Source organism: Pongo abelii, chromosome 16, assembly GCF_028885655.2.
Source record: "Pongo abelii isolate AG06213 chromosome 16, NHGRI_mPonAbe1-v2.0_pri, whole genome shotgun sequence".
Taxonomy (NCBI): Eukaryota; Metazoa; Chordata; class Mammalia; order Primates; family Hominidae; genus Pongo; species Pongo abelii.
The window spans coordinates 21344649-21361021 of NC_072001.2; the positions used below are offsets into that span (position 1 = coordinate 21344649).

Consider the following 16373-nt stretch of genomic DNA (forward strand, 5'->3'; position numbering starts at 1 on the left):
TCATTCCATTTATAATAGGTACAAATAAAGGAAAATATGTAGGAATAATCCTAACCCAAGAAGTGAAAAGATCTCTACCACGAAAACTGTAAAACATTGATGCAGAAAATTGAAGGAGACACACAAAAAAGGAAAAGATACTCCGTGTTCATGGATTGGAAGAATCAATATTGTTAAAATGTCTGTACTACCCAAAGCAATCTACACGTTCAATGTAATCCCTTTCAAAATACCAATGACATTCTTCACAGAAATAGAAAAAAAAATCCTGAAATTTACATGGAATCACAAAAGAGACAGAATAGCCAAAGCCATCCTGAGCAAAAAACAAAACTGGAGAAATTGTATTACCTGACTTAAAATTATACTACAATCACTTCCTAGTCTTTTTTGGCTTAGATCAAGTGCAAAGTTTGCTAGAAAGGTATACCAAAACAGCATGGTACTGGTATAAAAACAGACACGTAGACCAATGGAACAGAATAGAGAACCCAGAGACAGATCCATACATCTACAGTGAACTCACCTTTGACAGAGGTGCCCGGAGGATATATGAGGGAAAGGATAGCCTCATTGATAAAGGGTGCTGGGAAAATGGGACACCCATATGCAGAAAAATGAAACTGGACCGCTATCTCTCACCATATACAGAAATCACATCAAAATGGAGTAAAGACTTAAACCTAAGACTTCAGACTATGAAAGTGCTAAAAGAAAACATTGGGGAGGCTCTCCAGGACATTGCACTGGGTAATGATTTCTTGAGCAATACTTCGTAAACACAGGCAACCAGAGCTAAAATGGACAAGTGGGATCACATCGAGTTAAAAAGCTGCACAGCAAAGGAAACAATCAACAAAATGAAGAGACAACCCACAGAATGGGAGAAAATGTTTGCAAACTATCCATCTGACAAGGGATTAATAACCAGAATATATAATTAGCTCAAGCAAGTCTGTAGGAAAAAAATCTAATAATCCAATGAAAATGGGCAAAATATTTGAACAGACATTTCTCAAAAGAAGATATACAAATGACAAACAGGCAATATGAACAGGTGCTGAACATGGTTGATCGTTAGAGAAATGCAAATCAAAACTACAACGAGATATTGTCTCTCCCTAATTAAAATGACTTATATCCAAAAGACAAGAACAAATGCTGGCAAGAATATAGAGAAAAGGGAACCCTTGTGCACAGTTGGTGGGAATGTAAATTAGCACAGCCATTATGGAGATTAGCTTGGAGGTTCCTCAAAAAACTAAAAATAGGACTATCATATGATTCAGCAATCCCACTGCTGGTAGGTATATACCCAGAGGAAAGAATATCAGTATGTTGAAGAAATATGTACACTCTCATGTTTACTGCAGCGCTATTCTCAATAGCCAACATTTGGAAGCAACCTAAGTGTTCCCAGCAGATGAATGGATGAAGAAAATGTGGCATATATACTCAATGGAGTACTATTTAGCCATAAAAAAGAATGGGATACTGTCATTTGCAACAACATGGATAGAACTGGAGGTCATTATGCTAAGTCAGGAACAGAATGTCATGAGCCAGACCCAGAAAAACAAACTTTGCATGTTCTCACTTATTTGTAGGAGCTAAGCAAATGAAAGTAATTGAACTCATGGAGATAGAGTAGAATGATGGTTATCAGAGACTGGGAAGGATAAAGTGGGGGTGAAGTGCAGATGGTTAATGGGTATAAAAATGGAGTTAGATAGGGCTGGGCACAGTGGTTTACACCTGTGATCCCAGCTCTTTGGGAGGCCGAGGCAGGTGGATCATGAGGTCAGGAGACCCAGACCATCCTGGCCAACATGGTGAACCCCATCTCTACCAAAAATACAAAAATTAGCTGGGTGTGGTGGTGTGAGCCTGTAGTCCCAGCTACTCGGGAGGCTGAGGCAGGAGAATCCCTTGAACCCAGAAGGCAAAGGTTGCAGTGAGCCAAGATCGTGCCACTGCACTCCAGCCTAGTGCCAGAACGAGATCCGTCTCAAAAAAAAAAAAAGAGTTAGATAGAATATATAAAATCTAGTACTTGACAGCATTACACGGTGACTACAGTCAATTTATTGTCCATTTAAAAATAACAGTATAATTGGATTATTTGTAATGCAACGGATAAATGCTTTAGGTATTGAGTACTCCATTTACGGTGATGTGATTATTACGCATAGTATGCCTGTGTGAAAATAGCTCATGTAACCCATTTGTATATATACATACAACTAGTGTGTATCCACAGAAGTTAAAAAAAAAAAAAAAAGATGGGCAAACATCTGTGCCTCTTTTGATTAAAAATGGCTTTTTTTTTTTTTTGCCAGACAAGGGAGCTTCTGTCACATACGCAGTTTTCAGAATGGATGCCTTCCCCCAGTGTCTGAAATGCTCCCTTTTCCTGTTGTGGGAAGCCTTTTCTGACTCACAGATGTTAGCAAGCAAAGGCGTTTTTGATTTTGATGCTCACAGATATTATAATTATTATAAATTTAGCCAGGAGTCCCTATCAGTCTTTGAGCAGCTGCTTTTTTTTTTTTTTTTTTGAGATAAAGTCTTGCTCTGTCACCCAGGCTGGAGTGCAGTGGCATAGACTCGGCTCACTGCAACCTCCACCTCCTGGGTTCAGGCTCTTCTCCTGCCTCAGCCTCCTGAGTAGCTGGGATTATGGGCACCTGCCACCATGCCCAACTACTTTTTGTATTTTTAGAAGAGGCAGGGTTTCACCATGTTGGCTAGGTTGGTCTCGAACTCCTGACCTCAAGTGATCTGCCCACCTCAGCCTCCCAAAGTGCTAGGATTATAGGCATGAGCAACCGCACCTGGACATTAACAGCTTTTTCTTTGAGGAAACAAGATATTCCAGGCTCATCTTTGTCTGCCCTAGCCCTTGAATCTATTTATTTTCCCAAGAGCCCTAGCATCTTTTATTGGGAAATGGTTCTGAGAAACCAAAATCTGGGTGCGTGCTGTCCGATTGCCTTTGATTCTAGTCCTTTCAAAAACAGAGTAAGCAAATATATTCAAAAATAAAGTTCATAGCTTTCCAATTTAACTTGTTTTTCAAAATTTCTATGATTTTTTTCCTCTTTTCCACTGGAAACCTTAATTTTTTTTTTTTTGAGATGGAGTCTCACTCTGTTTACCCCGGCTGGAGTGCAGTGACATAATCTCGGCTCACTGAAACCTCTGCCTCCTGGGTTCATGCTAGTCTTCTGCTTCAGCCTCCTGAGTGACTGGGATTACAGGCATGCACCAGCACACCTGGCTAATTTTTTATACTTTTAGTAGAGATGGGGTTTCACCGTGTTGGCCTGGCTGGTCATGAACTCCTGACCTCAAGTAATTTACCTGCCTTGGCCTCCCAAATGCTGGGATTACGGGTGTGAGCCACCATGGCCAGCCTAAAGTCTTAATTTCTAATAACATTTAATACTTTATCATAAACATGTTTTGTTGTATTTACATTGCTTTATTGTGCAACATGAAGTAGTTCTAAAATTGTGACAATATTATCAATACCAATAAATAAAAGATTTTATTTTTCATTATAGTATATTCTATTAATGATATATAGTTCAAAAGTCCCTTGACCTACTTTTCTTTGTATATGCATGGGTTAATTTGCTTGTTGCCAGTTGTAGGTTTTGCTTTTTTATGATTTAATTTTAATTTTTGAGGATGAAAGTCATGTATGTTTCAGAAGTAAAGACTTATAAAGTATACTCACAATGTTGTTGCTTTTTCTGGTCCTGCTGCCTTTGTCCATGTCCCCTCCCCATTTCCCCAAAGGTAGTCATTGGTACTTGCTTTTGGTTTATCTTTTCAGAGCACATGCACGTGTGTGTGTTTGTGTGTCTGTCTTTTTTTTCTTTTTTCTTTTTTTTTTTTGAGACCGAGTCTCGCTCTTGTCACTCAGGCTGATTGCAGTGGCGCGATCTCAGCTCACTGCAACCTATGCCTCCTGGGTTCAAGCGATTCTCTTGCCTCAACTTCCTGAGTAGCTGGGATTACAGGCACCCGCCACCACGCCTAGCTAATTTTTTTATATTTTTAGTTGGGACGGGGTTTCACCATGTTGGCCAGGCTGGTCTCAAATTCCTGATCCCAGGTGATGTGCCCTGTTCAGCCTCCCAAAGTGCTGGGACTACAAGCATAAGCCACCTCGCCCGACCATGTGTCTTTTTTCTTGTATGTTACATAAGAGGTAGCATAGTATTTACACTATTATGCACCTTTTCATTTATATTTCTTGAATGACTTCCATGAAATGTAAAATGATTAAGTCACTAATTCAGTAAATCATTGATTTTATTACCGAATGATTGAATACATAAGGGGGATTGAGATTTTTTTTCCATATCATTCTTTAAAAATTGCAATGTGAGTGTGAGCACTCTGTAAGCTTATCTCGTTTATCATTGCCAGCTTGTATTCTCAAGAAATGGGCTGTGTGGTCTGTGGAATGAAATGGTTAAAGATGGAGAAATTGTATACACTGGAACTGAATCAACCCAGAATGGAGAGCTCCCTCCTAGAAAAGGTAAGGGACTTTAACTAGTGTTTTTTATTTTGTAAAGACCGTTATAAAATGCATTTTATAGAAATTTTGTAATGTGCTATAGGAACAAGAGCTTTGAGCTTAACTCTTTGAAGTTTTGCTTTTTACTTTGGAGATTGTTGTCTAAAATGGTAGTTAATACAAGCTGCCTGGATTTTATTGTTTTATGTGATTTGAAGGCATTTTTATTGCAAAACCATCTTGCTGCATTTGTGGTGTTCTTTGGGGGTGTATTAAACACTTTTTGGAAGCCTTTGGCCTGCAAGGAAATGCCATTGAACGATGTTATTTAGCATTGTAATTTTGAATGCTCAATAATACTATCATTAGGTTGTTCATAACAGTGGCTGTGTTTCAGAGTCCCCATTGAGGTTTAAAAGAAATGGGTGCTTGTATACACCCTAAACTTGTTGAATCTGAAAAGATCCTTGGTTGAGAACCATTGTTGAAGTTTGTTGGTCCCCCTACTTGAGAGTCATCAATGTGGATAAAGCTACCAGTTTAGAAAGTATTTATTCTAAGTTGAAATAGCTCAGTTGGGAGAGCGTTAGACTGAAGAAAGTATTTCTTCTTCTTTTTTTTTTTTTTTGAGATGGAGTCTTGCTCTGTCACCCAGGCTGGAGTGCAGTGGCACGATTTCGGCTCACTTCAAGTTCCGCCTCCCAGGTTCACGCCATTCTCCTGCCTCAGCCTCCTGAGTAGCTGGAACTACAGGCGCCCGCCACCACGCCCGGCTAATTTTTTGTGTATTTTAGTAGAGATGGGGTTTCACTGTATTAGCCAGGATGGTCTCGATCTCCTGACCTCGTGATCCACCCGCCTCAGCCTCCCAAAGTGCTGGGATTACAGGCATGATCCACCGCACCCAGCAAGTATTTCTTCTTCTTTTGTGGAATGAATTGGAATGGTGTCCACTTGAAAATACATGGGGACCAGGTGCGGTGGATCATGCCTGTAATTCTAGCACTTTGGGAAGGCTGAGGTGGGCAGATCATTTGAGGTTGGGAGTTTGAGACAAGCCTGGCCAACATGGTGAAACCCCATCTCTACTACAAAATACAAAAATTAGCCAGGCATAGTGGTGGGCGCCTGTAATCCCAGCTACTTGGGAGGGCAAGGCAGGAGAATTGCTTGAAGCCAGGAGGTGGAGGTTGCAGTGAGCAGAGATTGTGCTACTGCACTCCAGGCTGGGCGACAGAGTGACACTCCATCTCAAAAAAACAAAAACAAAAAACACAAAACAAACCATGGGAAAAAGTATTAGTCTCCCTTTTCAGTTTCAGTGTCAAGCAGAGTTACCCGTGTTTTTTTTTAATTTATTTTTTATATTTGTTTGAAAACATTCATACACACACACACAATAACTGACGTGTACAGTGAGTGGCTGCAGACCCACCTCCATGTTCTGCCACTGTATTTGGCTCCACATCCTGCTGTCTGTCCATCTACTGTTTGTCTCACCTAGCTCCTTAGACACTCATGTATGTAATTGATTCTAGTTCAACTTTGTTTTTGACTTTCAGGTAAAATTTATATATAATGAAACGCATCTATTTTGAGTTTACCATTTCACAAGTTTTGACAAATGTAACCTGTGTAACCCACATCTTTATCATGACTCTTGCTCAGAAAGTTCTCTGGTGTCCTGCCCCTTCTTCCCAGAGGCAATAGCTGCCCTGATGTTTCTCCAGCACTGACAAATTGTGCCTGTTCTAGAACTCCATAAATGGAATCATGTAGTCAGGTTCTTCTGTGTCTGGCTTCTTTCACTCTGCGTAGTGCTTTTGATTTTCATCTTTTTTTTTTTAAACAACATATTGGGTTTATATTTAATATAGCACTTCTCATCAGGAGGTGTTACTCAGTTAATATAAAGTTTTTTTTTTAACATTAAATCTCTTTTCTATGTCAATGTCTGTAGTGTTTTTTTTTCCCTTTAACATTAAGTCTTTTCTCCATTTCAGTGTTAGATACACTGAATACATTTTTCTAAATGATTTTTTTTCTTCCCAGAGATAAATGTTTCCCTTTTTGGCTGACTATTGGATATCTAAATACAGTATTAACTTGGGAGATGACAAAAGTCTAATAAAATACAGAGAACAGACTCAGTGATTTAGGAGGCGGTGATTACAACTGAACAGTGGTGATTTCCTAGGATTCTGGGCAAAATCCATTTATGTACCAATTTGTTCCCATTTCATGGAAACAACTCAGAAAGTAAAACTCTCCTACTTACTAATTCTTGGAAACTTTCAGACACCAAAGCTTACATTTAGTTTCAGTAGCACAAAGGTTTTCGGAGTGAGGTTTCATTCATTAGGCCCTTCAAAGTCACATCTGTTCAGTTTTTTCTTTTGTGCGTATACCCGCAAGCAAGTACAAATGCCTGTAATACTGAGAACCACACCTTTTAACGAGAGAGCAGTTGCATCACTGGCTTCCACTGCCTTGATAACAAGCAGCACCAAAAGCAGTGACATGAGGACTAAGGACAGTTGTGTTGAAACTGAGGTCATGATGTTGGGATCTTGAGGGCTGAATGTTCCAAATAAATGGTATATATATAGAGAATTCTCTCTGACTTGAAATTTTCCCTTTCTGGACCTGTGGATGCTGAGGCTAAGAGTGTCCATATGACAGTGTCTTCCAAGACAGGAATCAGCAACCTTTTTTTTTTTTTATTGTATCAGTAATTCATTCTGTATATTTTTAAAAGTTTTAACCTCTTCTTCCTAGCCCTCCAGTATTTGTTTATAAATTAAAACATTTCCCAAAGTGTTTTCTGTGAAACAATAGTTCTAAAAGGTGCTCTAAGAAAAAAAGCTAAGTACATGGCAAAATCCAAAGTATATGTTTTATTCATTATATTTGATGAATTTTTTTGTTTTTTCCTCTTCAGAGGGAGTCTTGCTCTGTCGCTCAGGCTGGAGTGCAGTGGCATGATTTTGGCTCACTGCAACCACTGCCTCCTGGGTTCAAGCAGTTCTCTGCCTCAGCCTCCTGAGTAGCTAGGATTATAGGCACCCTCCACCATGCCCAGCTAATTGTTGTATTTTTAATAAAGACAGAGTTTCACCATCTTGGTCAGGCTGGTCTTGAACTCCTGACCTCATGATCTGCCCACCTTGGCCTCCCAAAGCGCTGGGATTACAGGCATGAGCCACCATGGATGGCTCACATTTCATGAATTTTTTTGTCCTTTGTTCTTTTAAAAATCATGGTTAGAAAGCAGAGCGTAATTGTTCTTTATGTAGATCCCAACTGATTCGGGGTGTTAGGGAGATGTTTTGACATTCAATAAATGTTTTTGTTTTCCATTATTAAGACTATGAATATTTTATCTTATTTTCTGAGACAGGGTCTCAGAATTTGTCAAATGTGTAAAATTTATAGCCAGATGTAGGGTAGGGGTGGCCTACTTTCTCTAAAGGGCCAGATAGTAAATATTTTAAGGCCTCAATGGACCCTATGGTCTCTGTCATAGCCATGGGACCTTGCAGCTGTAGTGCCAAAGTAGCCACAGACAATACTGCGTCAGCGGGCAGGGGACGTTCATTCTGTAAAGTTTATTTATGGACACAAAAGATGAAGTCCTCAGAATGTTTGCAAGTCACAAAACACTGTTTTCCTTTTGATTGTTTTTCAATTATTAAAAAATATAAAATACGGTGGCCGGGCATGGTGGCTCACACCTGTAATCCCAGCACTTTTAGAGGCCGAGGCAGGTGGATCACCTGAGGTCAGGAGTTCGAGACCAGCCTGGCCAGCATGGTGAAACCCCATCTCTACTAAAAACAAAAAATTAGCCGGGCATGGTGATGCATGCCTGTAATCCCAGCTCCTCGGAGGCTGAGGCACGAGAATCACTTGAACCTGGGAGAATCGCTTGAACCTGGGAGGCAGAGGTTGTGGTGAGCCAAGACTCTGTCTCAAAACAACAACAAAAGTAAAATACTTTCTCTGCTTTCAGACCATACACAAAGAGGCTGTGGGCTGGGTTTGGCCAGTGGGCTGTGGTTAGTGACCACACACACACACACATAGGGCAGAGTGTGGCATTTAGAGCCAGCACCTGTGTTCTCACCTGAGCTGTGTTCCTGGCTGGGTTCTACTCTGTATTCTGTGACATGAGGTGTCTACCTTGGTAAACTGGACGCTGTTTTAGCTTGCATTCCCACTGGCAATCTGTCACGTTTCTGTTGCTCTGTGTCTTTGTTAGCACTTGATGTTATCAGTGTTTTTCAATTGAGCCATTCTAACAAGTCTAGTGGGATCTCATTGCGGTTTTAATTGCACTTCCGTAATGGCTAAGGATGCTGAATATCATGTTCTTTTTTGCCACTCTTGTATCCTCTGTGAAGTTCCTGTTCAGATCTTTTGCACAGAAAAAGCTGTATCATGGAACCAGTAAAATAACCAAGGAGAGGTTGATTAAAGTTCTGTTTATAACCCTAGAAGATTCCTGCCCTAGGGATATGGGATGGCTGAACATAGGACACCGACATTGCACAGATGAAATAGCGGTTTATTAGTCACACATGCTCACAGCCCTGGGGGTGGGGGACACCGCATGCCACATGGGGGCTGCACTTGGGAACAGAGTGAACCACCAGGGGCTGTGGGAGACATATTTTGTAGTAACAGGAGGGTGAGGTGACCTTGCTTCCCATGGGAAGATGTGATTGGCTTGTTTGAATATCTCTGGGCCGGCAGGGATGAGCAGGCTGGGGTCGGGTCTCCATGATAAGGAGGTTGTTTGGCTTTGGGATCTTATACCTGAGAGCAGAGCTCCAGGGAGACCTTGTGGTTAGGCTATTGAGGCCTTCTTGATTTTACCGATCTCAAGGCAGCACATAATATTTGGTCTTAATTTCAGGCCACACAAGACATTCTTCTATATCTACTTTCTGTGGCACTTTTCAAAAGGTTTTGTCCTTAGTGTTTAGCAGCTGATCATGATGTGCCTCGTCATGGCTTCCTTTAGGATATCTTGTGTGGGCTTTGCACAGATTCTTCAATCTGCCTAGGTTTATGTCATTTGCCGAACCTAGGAAGTTTTCAGCCATTAGTTCTTTGGATATTTTTTTCAGCATTCACCTTTTCTCTGCTGTTATTAACGTGTGGGGTCTGTGCTAATTCTAGGTAGTTAGTTTCAAAATTGAATTGCACTGTGGGACACACAGCTGGGTGTCGCAGAGAACTGGAGAATTGCTTGGTGCAAAATTCCATACATTTGGTGTCAGAAATGTTGTAAACAGAGGAACTGTTTCCTTAGAGATTTTTAGATACTCATTATTTGTAATCTGGATGGGATATCATGTTTTTCACCGACTGAGATACATTTTTCTAATTATGTTGTTTAGATGTTTAGTCACAGCCTTCTGTGATGGAAGGTGTTTAGACTTCAAGGTTCAGGTTATTTCTCTCTTCTCTTCGCTTACTATGTAAGGAGTTTTATGACAGTTGTTTTTGACTGAAACTTTACATTCAGTGGCCTAAAGTCATTTTTCTCAGCTTTTCCTTTTTGTCCCAGTGCTCTTGAATTATGCTATCAGTGACAGTGCCCCTGCATAGCAGTGCTTCCCGGTTGGCAGTGGAGTAGGGCCTTGTAAAGAGTTAAAAGATTTTTGAATTGTACTCCTTTTCTACACCCTCCATTTTCCCATGGGTACGCAAGCACTGGGACTCACTGGATAAAAGCAATTGGTGTGAAATTGAAGTAGGTAAATATCAAAAACTAAGTTTCTCAGTTGTGAAATCTACTAGGAAGTTAATGAAATATCATTTTGGAAGACACACTTTAAATAATTTGATATATTGGTTTCTTTTTTTTTTTTTTTTTTTTTTCCAGATGGAGTCTTGCTCTGTTTCCCAGGCTGGAGTGCAGTGGTGCCATCTCAGCTCACTGCAAGCTCTGCCTCCCAGGTTCACGCCATGGTCCTGCCTCAGCCTCCCGTGTAGCTGGAACTATAGGCGTCCACCATCATACCTGGCCATTTTTTTGTATTTTTAGTAGAGACAGGGTTTCATCGTGTTAACCAACATGGTCTCCATCTTCTGACCTCGTGATCCACCCACCTCGGCCTCTTAGAGTGCTGGGATCACAGGCGTAAGCCACCACTCCTGGCCGATATATTGGTTTGTTTATGAAAATTATACTGGATCTGTTACAGGTATGATTGATGTATTTTATTTTTAAGTTGTCAAACATTCAGTTAATGATGTGTGTTGTAACTTTTCGGGGAGGGACATTTGCAGAGACTAATGGTATGGCATTCTGAAAAGCGATTACAGATTAAAAAAATTTTAATTCTGCAGATGATAGTGTCGAATCAAGTGGAACAAAGAAAGAAGATCTGGATGACAAAGAGAAAAAAGATGAAACTCCTGCACCTGTATATAGGGCCAAGTCAATTCTGGAGAGCTGGGTATGGAGTAAGCAACCAGGTAATCTTTGATCAGAGATAGAAATTAGTATAGACATTTTGCCTCCAGATCCTCAGGTGGTTTTAGAAATTGGTTCTCTAATTCTGTAGGAGGAGGTTGATACTGGTATAGTCTTACACATCATTGAAACTGGAAAAGATAGCTATTCTTCTGCTTATGTTTTGGATAATGAGATAAATTATTTCATGCTTCACACACTTGGAGTATGTCATCTACTGTAATATAGTATCTGAATGAACACTTTAAATAAAATACATTTCTGTAAGTTAATTGTATACTTTAAAAATCTCTGAAAAATTTGAGTAGCAAGTCTCAGAAACTTGATTCTAAATATTAAAAATATATCCTTCCTTGGGAGGGAGCGTGTAGTAAACATGTTAAGTGTGATTGTAAGCATACTGTCTTTCTGGAGGTCGCTTTGTTCCTGCATCCACTGCTTTCATTTCAGGGATGTTCATGGAACACCAGGCACGAAAGGGCCAGAAGCATCCCCCTGCAGGACCAGCACTTGGCCCTGGCCATCCTGCTGGAGCTGGCTGTGCAGAGAGGCACGTTGAGGTGAGGGCTGCCGCAGACTGGAAATGCTTTGGGGAAGCACCTCTGTGTCCAAATACCTGTTGCGTTGTGTGCATTTCACTAAATCGTGTGTGACTGCAGCAGATGTGGTGCTCTGTAACCAGAGAACCATGTCCCAGAGCTCGCTCTCTCTTTACCTTTTCTTCTCTTCCTCTTTTATGCTCAGTTTTCTAGCCTGGGAACTGTTCTTTTTTTTTTCTTTCAGTTTTTCTCATTTAATTATTTTTATTCCATGAATTTAAGATCCTAGAAGTTCCATGTAAACGTGCTCTTTGAGCTTCTTAACTGGTCTTTCCTATCAGCAGAAGGCAATGTCTTATGCTAAAGTCTCGGTGTCAATTCAGTGATTTAATTACCACGGCTTTACTTTCATTTCCTTTAATATCCCAAGTATTGCTTCACTTCTATCTAGCTGTTTGCTTTTATTTTTGATCAACCATGAAGAAAAGAAGTTAATCTGTTTTTACAAGGAATAAATATGTTTTCTCCTTTAGCCAAATGTTGTCTGCCATCCTGTTGTTGCTTCAGCTGTGGGACAGCGGGGCACAGGAGACTGACAATGAGCGTTCTGCCCAGGGCACCAGTGCCCCACTTTTGCCCTTGCTGCAAAGGTTCCAGAGCATCATTTGCAGGAAGGATATGCCTCACTCCAACGGCGACATGTACGTGAGTGTCATGATGGAACTTTGTGTGTAGGTGGCACTTGAGTCTACTTATTTTTCACGCAAGACCAGCGTGTGTGTCCGCGGCAGTGTTTTTCTCTGGCATGTGTGTGTTTGGTGGTAACAGCAGCGAGTCAGATTAGACAGGTATAGGAGGTCACTTGTTTGTGGAGAAGACTCGGATCAGTGAGCACCGACTTCCTTGTCAGCACAGAACCAAGCTTGAAACACGCACTTTTAAATCAATACCAGAAAAGAATGACGAAAAGAGCGGCCTGCTTTGTTGGTCCTTCCTATGTACTGGGCTCTGTGAAGGGCATATCACTTGAGCTGTCACTCTGTTTAGTACCAGCTCCCCCCTTAACAGGTGTGGATGCCGAGCTGGGGGAGGAGCAGGCGTGTGGGGCCCTGGGCCTAAACCTCCAGGACTGCTGGTCTTTACAGGTCAAGTACAAGTTGGATTTTGCATCTTTTTGGGAAAGTCTTAGGCATTTCAATATCATGCTTTGGTTTAATTTTTCTATTATTTGGCAGTCTTTAAGCTAATGATAATAGGACTCTTCTGCCTTTAGAAGAATTAGAACTATGATTTAATTTGCAAATGAAAGTCGGCGTTCTCCAGAGTGGGCAATGTTTAGATTAAAATAAAGGTTTTGGTTTTAGATTTCAAGGCCAGCTTGATATGCTGTGCTGGGTTCCCACAGAGGTGCTTCTGCCTTTCTCCAGGGCTCCTAGGCCTGTAGGGTGGTTTGCTCATGTTAGTAATCTGTGTGGATTCAACTTACCTGTGGTATCATAAATGTATACACGCACAGTCAATGTTGTGTACATGTATACCGCAAATTTAGACATTTACACAGTTTATATGCTGCACAAATACATAGCTGTATAGTATAACTGTATCATCAGCATTGTCATTTGATGGGTCAAATGAGTCAATACCAACATATAAAGAGTGGGTAAAGGCTAACTGTGTTACTTTAATTTTTCCCACCATTTCTGAATGTTTGTTTACTTTTCCTTTCTAGCTTTTGTCTGGCCCTCTGAGCCCCAGTGAGAGTTTCCTGAGGTACCTCACCCTTCCACAAGACAACGAGCTTGCCATTGATCTGCAACAAATGGCGGTTTTTGTCACAGCCCTTTTAGACCGTCTGGCTACACCCTGTAGATGCCTTTGCCGTATAGCTCTCCAACATCTCATAAGGTGTGTGTGCAAGAACCCTGTTCTCCATGTGTTTTGTAGCTAGTACCACTTGTAGGTTCTCATCCTGGGCCTGTGTGGAGACTTGCTTTTTCTGATATTGGTAGGGGGAGCTGGCCTGTGGTTTTTAAACATGTTTGCAGTTGAAGGTGTTATCCGTGTTGAGAGTGAATGATGAGCAAGCTGAGGCACACAGGCCTGGGGACCCAACCTGGGGGCCCAGGTTCCAGGTTCAGGTGGCACAGTCCCAAAGAGCTCCCCTTTATCCACAGTCCCAGGCCCTCCCACCTTCTGCAGGGGGTTCCACAGCCTTCTTTATACTCTGAACGTGGGCTGTGTTAGTATGTAATGCTGGTTATAGCAGTGACAGTATAATTATATATTATATCTGTTATGTAATAGTAATGGTAATAGTAGTGATTTGCACGTGTGGAGCACCTGTAGGGTGCAGGCCTGCTGAGGACCTCATGCACGCTGTTGTATCTCATTATGTCAATGAGAAAACTGCTTTTGCTAATGGTAGTGAACTTTGTCAGTGTAGAACAGTAATCCTAGTTTTGAATGCAGATTTTGCTAACATTTTATTTCTAGTATGAAGAGCATTTATTTTGTTTTACAGTCATTAAAAAAAAAAGGAATACAGTCACATGGTTTAAAAATCAAACCTAGGCAGAGACACACTGTCGCTTCCCCGCCCACGCCTTCCACCCATTTCCCACCTGCTGCCTCTGACTTTTCAGTCTCCTCTGTAACCTCCTTGATCTCTGGAATGAGTACGCTAGTGGTAGCATGTTGCATTACTTCTGTTGCTTGTTTTTTTTTTTACTAACCATATATACTGGAGTATTTTATCAGAGTGTCGCTCTTTGTGTTTATAAAGCAGCTTAGTCTTCAGTGTGTGGATGTGTCTTTTATGTATCTTTCTTTAGTGAGTCTCTTATTGGTGGACACTTGGGCTTATTGCCACAGTGTTGCTATACAAATAGTGCTGAGGGTCGGGTGTGGTGGCTCATGCCTGTAATCCCAGCACTTTGGGAGGCCAAGGTGGGTGGATCACCTGAGGTTGGGAGTTTGAGATCAGCCGGGCCAACTTGGAGAAACCCCGTCTCTACTAAAAAATACAAAAGTTAGCGGGTCATGGTGGCACATGCCTGTAATCCCAGCTACTCAGGAGGGTGAGGCAGGAGAATCGCTTGAACCTGGGAGGCAGAGGTTGCAGTGAGCCGAGATCGTGCCACTGCACTCCAGGCTGGGCAACAAGAGTGAAACTCCATCTCAAACAACAACAACAACAACAATAACAAAAAACACAAATAGTTCTGCAAGGCCTGACCTGGAACATGTGTCCTCCATGTGTGCACGCATGTGTGCCTGTGCACATGCACAGGTGGGGATGCATCTAGTGTGGGCTGGTTGTCACCAGATTGCTCCTGTACGTCTTGATTTCTCTCACCACCAATAGGGCTGCTGGCCTCCCAGCCTTGTGTGTGGGCTTTTGGGATTTTGCCTGCTAAGGCAGAAAGTGGTGACTTCGATATAGTTTGAGCGTTTTAAAATATATTAGTATTTAAGGGCCATTTATACTACTTTTTAGTGGGCTCTGTTGAAATGCAATGGAAATGGAAAAATAGCCTGTTCAGTTGCTTCATCATATCTGTTAAATGAGGTAATACGGCGTGGTACGAGATGGGGTTTCACTGTGTTAGCCAGGATGGTCTCGATCTCCTAACTTCATGATCTGCCCGCCTCGGCCTCCCAAAGTGCTGGGATTACAGGTGTGAGCCACCGCACCTGCCTGATTGGATTATTTTAAAGCATAACTCTGTCTTTAAAATATTTTGAGGCATTTTACCTCTTAATGATAAGGATTTAAAAAAAAAAACCCTACAATATCATTATCCTGTTTTATAAGATTAACAGTGATTCCTTAATCTAACATGCAGTCCATGTTACATTTTCCTGGACTATCTCAAAAATGCCTTTTTTAGGTGGTAATTTTGAATTACGACCTGAGCACGTTCTCTGTGTTGGCATTGCTTGACATATGCTTCTAGTCTCTTTCTCCAAACAGCATGGCTCCAGGCCCTCCTCTCCCTGTCTCTGATCATACCGTTTTCTTTTTCAAAGAAGCAGGTTGGTTATTTTGGAGAACTTCACATTTTCTGAATTTGGTTGATTGCTTTCTCTTATTCTAGACCAACATGTTCTTCTGTTAGTTCCATTAATCTGCTGGTTAGATCTAGAGGTTTGGTTGGATTTGAATTCAGGCTCATTAGGGTGGTGTTATGTCTGGAGTCATGCTGCGTGCTTTCTGTTGGCTCAGGAGGCCTGTAGTGCTTGGTGGCTCCCGCTTTAGTTCTGTGAAGCTAGACCAGGGAATTCATGTGTTGCGTGTCCCCTATAAAATCCCCACCAACCTTGCCCTCTGCTGTCTGGTTAGCAGGAGGTACAATCTGTACAGGAAGGACATAGTCTAAGCTTGACTTCTTGAACTGCCACCTCCCTTTAACTATTTTTTGTAATATTGAGTTGGTATCCTAGCACTTGCATAGGTGACCACCACTCAGGTTTTCTTTTTTTGAGTATTTTTATGAACTAATAGACTTTTATTGATTTGGTGTTTCTTTTCTTTTTTAGCTTTTTCCCTCTAATATACACATTTAAAGGCATAAATGCCTTCAAGCATGCATTTAGTTGTATGTCACCAATTTTGATCTGCAGTATTTTGATTATTAATTGAACACATTTTCTAATTTTCATAGTCATTTTTTCTTAGAATTTTGGGTTACTTATGAGTGTATTTTATAATTTTCAAATATGTGGATGAATATTTTTATTTTCTGTATATACAGTCATTTTTATTTTATTTTGAATGAATTTTTGAAAACCTATTTCTAATTTAACTGCATTG

At 41.1% G+C, this 16373-nt stretch overlaps 1 protein-coding gene across 1 annotated transcript in view; it reads left to right on the forward strand.

The window, feature by feature from the left end:
- The window catches only part of LOC112131786 (E3 ubiquitin-protein ligase HERC2-like), a 38338-nt gene extending 24972 nt beyond the window's left edge, over window positions 1-13366 (forward strand). The window contains exons 6-10 of the mRNA XM_063716510.1: window positions 4441-4555; window positions 10895-11004; window positions 11472-11581; window positions 12094-12261; window positions 13290-13366. Of these exons, the coding sequence (XP_063572580.1) occupies window positions 4483-4555; window positions 10895-11004; window positions 11472-11581; window positions 12094-12261; window positions 13290-13308 (480 nt within the window). The 5' untranslated portion in view covers window positions 4441-4482 and the 3' untranslated portion in view covers window positions 13309-13366. The remainder of the gene's footprint in view (window positions 1-4440; window positions 4556-10894; window positions 11005-11471; window positions 11582-12093; window positions 12262-13289) is intronic.
- Window positions 13367-16373: the final 3007 nt, after the last annotated feature.